The following is a 7,608-nucleotide window of genomic DNA, read 5'->3' as shown; positions in this document are numbered from 1 at the left end:
AGCTTCATGTGGCTTATTTTTTCTTAATATTTTGAACTTATTCTTGCAAAATTAGATTGTAAGAATGTGACAATGAAAATAAAACCATCCTGGCCACTGATATATATAAACAAATAAAACAGGGATGCGTGTGTGAAGAGAACGGTAAAATCCACGTTGGAAAAAAAAGTCACCCTGATTTTATTTTTCAAAACCAGCAAATATCATTGAAGGAAACATTAGAAGAAGAAAAGGCAACAATGTACACCGTAAACAAGCCGCACCGGCTCAACATTGGATTGAAAGCAGTTTTGGACACGGTTCTCTTGGTGGCAAAAAGGCACAATGTGGCAAATGCATATGGCCAAGGAATGTACAGCAGGGGGGGGGGGGACTCATCAGGACTCGTGTAAAGTGTCCAGTGATACATTCGTTTCATTTCAACACAGCAGAAAGAATGTACTGTTGAGTCTCTCACACACACACACACACACACAAAGAGGTAGACTTTAACCCCCTGAACTTGTCAAGCCTTGTGGATTACAAATAAATTAAGGATGCTACAACTTGAAGACGGTTAAACAGGATGAAGACAGATGCAATGTTAGCGTAAACCTTCAATAAAGTGCAGGCTGGAGATTTAAAAAAAAAAAAAAAAAAGGGACCCCACAAGGGAACCACAGGCGCCACACGAGCAATGCGACGTGGCGCAAAGATCACCCAGCCTTCAATCTGACATCACACCATTCCAGGCAGGCACTCGCCGGCTACCAGCACCAAATGGCTACTTTATTATAGACGGGCTCGTCTGCCCCTTCAATGCCAAACATACACTAGAAAATAAAAACATGGGGGGGGGGGTCTGAGCGCTGACCTTAAGACACCAGCTTTTAACAGCAACCTTCAAAAACAGGAACATAGGAAAGCGGTTTCAAGTAAGAGAGATACATTCAAGCCTGTGGAGACCAGCCCAACCCAGTGGAGGAGACAAGCCCAACCCAATGGAGGAGACCAGCCCAACCCAGTGGAGGAGACCAGCCCAACCCAGTGGAGGAGACCAGCCCAACCCAGTGGAGGAGACCAGCCCAACCCAGTGGAGGAGACAAGCCCAACCCAATGGAAAGACCTACAGTAGTTCCATCAGGTCCAACGGTCTTTGGGTGAAGATTGATTGTACCTCATTTGGGGGGGCGGGGACCAGTCCAGGTGGCGGCTAATTCACCGCAATCTTCCCCTCCTCCATGAAATGCGGGAACTGAGATTTGGGGACGCCGTCCGAGCCGTTCTTCTCCATTTCCGCCACGCTGGGGGGCAAGCCCGAGTGCGAGCTGGAGTGGGCGCCGGCGTGCGAGCCCAAGCCGGCGTGCGATCCGTCCATCTTCACCAGGCCCCCGGTGGAGCCAATCAGCGGGGCGCCGCCGCCCCCGGGGCTCCCGGGCAGGGGGATGCCGCCCCCCTGGATGACGGAGATCTCATTGGTCTTCATGGTCAGGCCGCCGGTGAAGGCCGCCGCCGCGTACTGGTTCCACAGGGACGGGTCGAAGTTCATGGGCGGCGCCTGGGGGAGGTCTTTGGGCGGGGCCGCCATCTTGGCCTCGGGGCCCATGGTCATCAGCGGCATGGGGCTGTCCAGCGAGAGCCGCTGACCCCGCCTGGACGAGCTGTTCCACATGTGGGTGCCGATGTGCACCTGGAGGAGGACATGAAGATTAGATGTTTTATGGTCATATATCATATCTCATATCATATCTATATGCATTGGTGTGTGCCGGCCCGCCACCGATACAGTTGGACCACCACAGATATTTGGCACCATTATTTTTGGAAGAGAAAAATCAGCAAATTTGAGGGATCTCCTTTTCCTCCATTTTAGAAATGCATTTGCATATTTGGAGATTTATTAGCCTTATTCCTCATATTGGCCATTTCCTTCTGGTGGTACGAGCCAGGCGTATGATGTCACGTGCAGGATTGTGCTCAGGCGTACCTTCAGGTTGCCCTTGGTGGTGAAGGCCCTGCCGCAGATGTTGCAGGCGAAGGGCTTCTCCCCGGTGTGGGTGCGCTCGTGGATCTGCAGGGCGCTGGCCGAGGAGAAGTTCTTCCCGCAGACGTTACAAACGTGCTGCTTGGCGGCGCGGCGCGGCGTGGCCGAGACCAGTGAAGGCGGCGCCGCCCCCTGAGGCATCGGAGAGCCGAACAAAGCGTGGCCGCCCACGGCGTTCTCTGGGGGCATCTTCATCTCCAGACCCGCCAAAGCGGAGGAGATCCTCATGAAAGACATGCCGCTCGGGCCTGGCGGAGGAAGGAGAGCATTAGCTTCCATTAGCTTCCACCACCAATAGATTGCAGTCCTGAGCTCCTTACCGTATTCTCCGTTGGCGAAGGGCAGGCCGGGTTCTTCTTTGATGGCTCTCGGGGTGAAGCTGCTGGACGCCGTGAGGTCGAGAGCGCCGCTGGATTCGCCGGCGTCTTGAGACGGAGCGTCCAGATCGGCTTTGGAGCCGTTCCTGGGAAACTCCTCGCCAGCCGGTTCGGGAGGGTTGAGGCCACCTCCGTTGTCGTTGGCGGGGGAAGCCGAATGGAAGGCGGCGGCGTCCGACAGCCCCGGGCTGCGGCCGTTCTCCTGCTCTCTGGGAGCCGCCGGCGACTCTGTGGGCGTTCCTTCGCTCTCCGACTGAACGCTGCTCTGGCGTTTCAGCGCCAGAGCCGAGGTGAGGTTCTTCAAGACGTCCAGGCTGGAGAACACGGCGGCCGGCGCGTCGGCGGCAGGCGGCAGGGCGTCGGCGTTCTCGTTGGGCTTCACCTCCGCTTCTGGGTTTTCCACGCTGGCGTCAACACCCTTGACCTCCGCCGACCTCTCCTCCGGCAGGGAGGAGCGGATGGCTTCCGGCTGCGCCTCGAAGGGGTTTTCGGGCACGGGGGTGTTGGGGATTTGGCCGCCCATGTGCATGCGGATGTGCTGCTGCAGGACCACGGCGTTGGTGAACTTCTTCTGGCAGATGGGGCAGGAGTGCTGCATTTTGAGAGGCGTGTTGGCGCGGTGGACGCCGTAGTGGGCCTTCAGGTTGCCCTTGGTGGAGAAGGCGCGGCCGCAGATCTTGCACTTGTACGGCCGCTCGCCGGTGTGCGTGCGGTAGTGCATCTTCAGCGAGCTCTGACAGCTGAGGATGCGGTGGCAGATGACGCACTCGTTGGGGTCGTTGGTCCTCTTCTCCAAGCCGTCCACCATCTGCTGAAGCCTGGCCGTTCCGGAGCTCTGCTCGCTCCCGTTCATGTGATGCGGTGGTCCCAGGAGGTCTTTGGCGTCCTTCTGGCCGTGATCCAGCCTCCTCTCCTGGCTGAAGACGTCGCTTGTTGACGGCGAGGGTCTCTGGGAAAAGGGCTCTCCTCCGAAGCCATCAAAGGTGCTCTTGAAGGAGTGGAACCCGAGCACCGGCTTCATCTCGCCGGGCTCCTCCATGGGCACGGACATGCCGAAGGGAATCCCGCTGCTGGTGGGAATGTTGTCCAGGTGTTCCGGCACGGGGTGGGGGTTCATGCTGATGTTGGGATACTTGTCCTTGTGCCGCTGGAAATGCACCTTCAGGTTGCCTTTGGTGGTGAAGCGGTTCCCGCAGATGTTGCACTTGAAGGGCCGCTCCCCCGTGTGGGAGCGCAGGTGGATCTGCAGGGCGCTGTCGTTGCCGAAGGTCTTGCCGCAGTACTTGCACTTGTGCTTGTACAAGGACTCGCCGGTCTTGGACTCCCCCGGGAGAGTCAGCAGCTTCCCCTTTGCCTTTTTGGAGTCCGGCCCCGCTTGGATGGCGCTGAAGGCGCCCGGGAAGGCCGCCGCCGCCGAAGACGACTCGGGCAGCAGGGCCGGCAAACGGCCAGCCAGATCCGGACCACCCGTCTTGGAGGCCGTTGCGCTCAGGCCTCCGGGCACAGACGCCGACATGCTAGCGGCTAGCGGTAGCGCCGCCGTCTTCACCGCCTCCAAGGACAGGCTTTGACTCCCGCTCCTTTTCCCGATCAAGGCTGCTGCGGCAGACAGCTGCTGGGACAGATGAGCCCCGAGGGCCTTGAGGGGGTCGGCGCCGGGCCCCACGGACGACTGGAGACTCTGTGGGGTCATCATGGCCACCTGGATTCTGATCTGTTCCGTGATCTGGATCTGCTGTAGCTGCTGCTGCTGGAGGCACACCAACTGCTCCAAGATCATGGGGAGGACCTGCATGGCGTCCTGACACGGCGTGTCGGGAGAAGGCTGGAAGTTGGTCTCGGTCTCCCGCGGGTCCTCTGCCATCATGTTGGAGTCCTCCTCGGCTCGCTCCATCTGGTCTCCGTTGGCGAGCGACAGGTTGCTGGAGCGGCTGTCGTCGTCGTCGCTGGCGGGGGAGCCTTGGGAATATTCCTCGCTGCCGTCGCCGTCCTTCATGATGAGCACCTGCTGGTTCTTGGCGCAGGTCTTTTCGTGCTCCACGAACTGGGCCTCGTCGAAGAACTCGGCGCAGCACTTGCCACAGACCCTGGTCTGGTCCATTCGGAACCTCTTCACTTGGCCGCCCCCGGCCTCCTCAGCTGGCTCATCTAGAAGAAGCCGGGATTCGTGAGTACACAAATAGTCACCAACATGCCAGTTGTGAACAAGTACAGCAAAACCTTGAATTGAGCTTCAACGTGACCCGCAACAAAGTGCGGGAGGACAAAGCATTTTAATGGCGAGAGTGCGGGGAAGGGGGGGGTGCGTATGGGGAGAAGGGGACTGGATCCCTGCGTTTGCATTCAAATAGCCAAAAAGGACTACGGTCCAATTAAAAGCACCATAAAGTACTGCATTTGTCTGCAAAAGGAGGCATTTCACAACAACTGGGTGTATTGTTAAATGCTAATGCCTTGCGCAGGGGTGGGGGTGGGGTGGGGGGTGAGAGCGGCCTGCAAAACCACCTGTTTGCATTTGCCCTAAAGAAACTGTTGGACTTGATAATTGCCCAGCAGGGAGGGAAGGCCACTAAACACAAAACTGCAAAAAAAGAAAAAAAGGTGCATCACAATACTACACAGGCCGGTGGGGGAGGGGAGGGGCAGGGGGAGGGGTCACCGCCACATTTGCGCACAATGCAGCGCATCTGCAATCTTATCGCTCCGAAATGAAACACGTTTGCGGATTTCAGAAGCACGGAGCGGCGGCAGTGCCGCTGTTGGCCGCCTGGGGGCGCCCGACCCGCTTCACCTTTGGGGGAGTGCATGGCACGAGGTCAGCGTAACACGAGCAAAGTGTTCGGTCCATTGTTAATAAAGTTTTTTTTTACATTTAGCTTAACTCGTACTGCACCTCCACTCGTCAAACAATTGGATATTCCAACTTTTACAAAGTGACGGAGGAGAAGGGCCCCCCCACCACCCAGCACACGCCACAAAAAGGGCCACCCTGCTCCATCCCCCACCGTCCAACATGGTACCAAAGGAAACAGTCATGCATTAAACTGGGGGATTTATTGCCTTTGGGTCGGCTTACGGGAGTCCCGTTTCATACCCTTTTAGTGAAAAGGGGGGTGACCTTTGTTTTAAAAACTTAAAACAATGTGAAGAAAACGCCATTTCATTCACCCGGGCACGATTAAGGAACTCGTATAATAACGTAACACGCGATTCAGTAGTGTAGATTCGTCACAATCAGCAGGCCAAAAAAATGACTTTTTCCAGAGATTAAAAATATCTATCCTTAATAAATGGTGTTGTAAAGGCCTTGGGGTTTCAGGTCGCTTGCGGGGAAGCTGAATTCCCACCAGAAAGAGACAAGCGATCAACAGGTAATTTGAAGGAAAGTTGCGATTCCGGTTGGCACATTCGATACAATGTGACTAATGTGACTCCCACACCTGGACGAGTTTCAGCTGCTCCAAACTTGGCGTTTCAAGACACGGACGGATTCTCACGCATTAGTTTGGCTTCCAACTCACCATTGTGGCTGCAAGAAGAGGAGGACGAGGAGGAAGCGGCGGCAGGAGAAGGTTCGTCCGAGTTGATGTGCTGAGGTTTGGCTTGCTTGCGCCTCGACATGGTGCAACCATCTGCCCCAAAAAGAAGTTCCGCACAATTATGCTCCTCTTCTTCTACTACTCCTCCTTCTCCTACTACTACTACAAATTCTTCTGAAACAAGGAGGTGAAATGACCCCCCCGCACCACCTCCCCCGCGGTCCTCAAGTAGAAATGCGCATGTCAAGGTGATTATTATGATCAATAATGCATTGCGATTTATCACAGAGCTCTGACAGCTGATTGGCTCGACTGCATTATGCAAATGAGCAAACCTCCACCCCTCCCGGCTCACTGACCAGAGGTGGGGGCGGGAGGAGGACTACCAGTGGCCGGCCTGGAGGTGTGGAGGGCCGGCCTGGAGGCGTGGAGGGCCGGTTTAAGGACGCCCAGCACGCCGGCCATCAGGCTGGGCGGATCGAGTCCAATATCGATATTTACCGATACCAGGTAGCGTCGGTATCAGACTATTATATGTATTATGTATTACGTTTTTGTTGTGCTGTTCCCATTATTGCTAATCAATATTTGTGTTTTATTATGAACATAATCAATATTTGTCTTTGATTATTAACATAATCTTTGTCCCTGATTAGAAACGTCATGAGACATGAAAGAAGAAGCCAATCATCAATGATTGATGAGTGTTGGCAGCCCTGGTCTTGCGTTGACTTGCTATGGCATCCATAGGAAATGCTTTTATGACATCATCACGACATCATCACGACATCATCACGACATCATGGTTTCTGTTGCTATGTGTAAAAATCCCCAAATGATTGTGTATGCTAAAAATAGCATCAATAATAAAGATGAAGGAATACAAATGATGATGAATTTGAATAGTTTTCTATCAAATGAACCCAAAACATACTCTGGTCCCACCAAACCCAAAAAACCTAAATAGTCACCTTCTTTCCTGCCTGGCTTGGATCGACATTCCCATCCGCCACAAAGAGCCAAAAGAGGAATCCAATATGGCCACACCTGATGACTGGAATCAAAAGTACATGAAGGAGTCCTCCTGGAGCCGTCTGCCCCCCCCCCCCCGGACACAGACAGCCATTTCTTTTTGTCCATGCCAGCCACATCCCCAGTCGGACTGCACGGACGCTGTAGGGTCAGCTCAGATGGGACACGCCGTGTGGGAACCTTTGGGAACCGTTGGTCCACTTAACCCTGCCTAATCTCACTCACGGCGACACTGGCTGGCGTGGAACATGTCCAGCATATTAGCTTTAGTGTCATGTTTACACTAAATAGTGCCACATAACACCATCTTTAGCGTCATGTTTACATTAATAGTGCCTTACGTCACTAAATAGTGCCACATTCTGCCATATCACACCATCTTTAGGGTCATGTTTACATTAATAGTGCCTTACGTCACTAAATAGTGCCACATTCTGTCATACAACATCATCTTTAGGGTCATGTTTACATTAATAGTGCCTTATGTCACTAAATAGTGCCACATTCTGCCATACAACACCATCTTTAGGGTCATGTTTACATTAATAGTGCCTTACGTCACTAAATAGTGCCACATTCTGTCATACAACATCATCTTTAGGGTCATATTTACATTAATAGTGCCTTATGTCACTAA

The 7,608-nt window shown here is 53.9% G+C and overlaps 1 protein-coding gene across 1 annotated transcript; it reads right to left on the bottom strand.

Annotated features, from left to right (window-relative positions):
• Positions 1 to 1,101: 1,101 nt before the first annotated feature.
• Positions 1,102 to 6,136, bottom strand: sall4 (spalt-like transcription factor 4). The gene is made up of 4 exons (XM_058052068.2): positions 5,922 to 6,136; positions 2,344 to 4,548; positions 1,967 to 2,271; positions 1,102 to 1,669 (listed from the first exon to the last, which is right to left on the bottom strand). Exons 1-4 carry the CDS (start codon positions 6,019 to 6,021, stop codon positions 1,193 to 1,195), a joined length of 3,087 nt encoding a protein of 1,028 aa, XP_057908051.2. The 5' UTR covers positions 6,022 to 6,136; the 3' UTR covers positions 1,102 to 1,192.
• Between the last annotated feature and the right edge of the window lie 1,472 nt (positions 6,137 to 7,608).

The sequence above is a fragment of the Doryrhamphus excisus genome, linkage group LG15, assembly GCF_037039965.1.
Source record: "Doryrhamphus excisus strain RoL-2023G ecotype Guam linkage group LG15, RoL_Dexc_Guam_v1.1, whole genome shotgun sequence".
Lineage (NCBI taxonomy): Eukaryota > Metazoa > Chordata > Actinopteri > Syngnathiformes > Syngnathidae > Doryrhamphus > Doryrhamphus excisus.
This window is presented reverse-complemented; position numbering and strand designations above follow the sequence as displayed.

Bases quoted from the DNA above. Each gene is read 5' to 3' on its own strand.
- sall4 (XM_058052068.2), bottom strand. From the start codon at position 6,021: ATGTCGAGGCGCAAGCAAGCCAAACCTCAGCACATCAACTCGGACGAA. The intron at 4,549-5,921 runs GTGAGTTGGAAG...GGCTTCTTCTAG, and splicing joins CTCTTCTTGCAGCCACAATG to ATGAGCCAGCTGAGGAGGCC. The intron at 1,670-1,966 runs GTACGCCTGAGC...GTCCTCCTCCAG, and splicing joins CCACCAAGGGCAACCTGAAG to GTGCACATCGGCACCCACAT.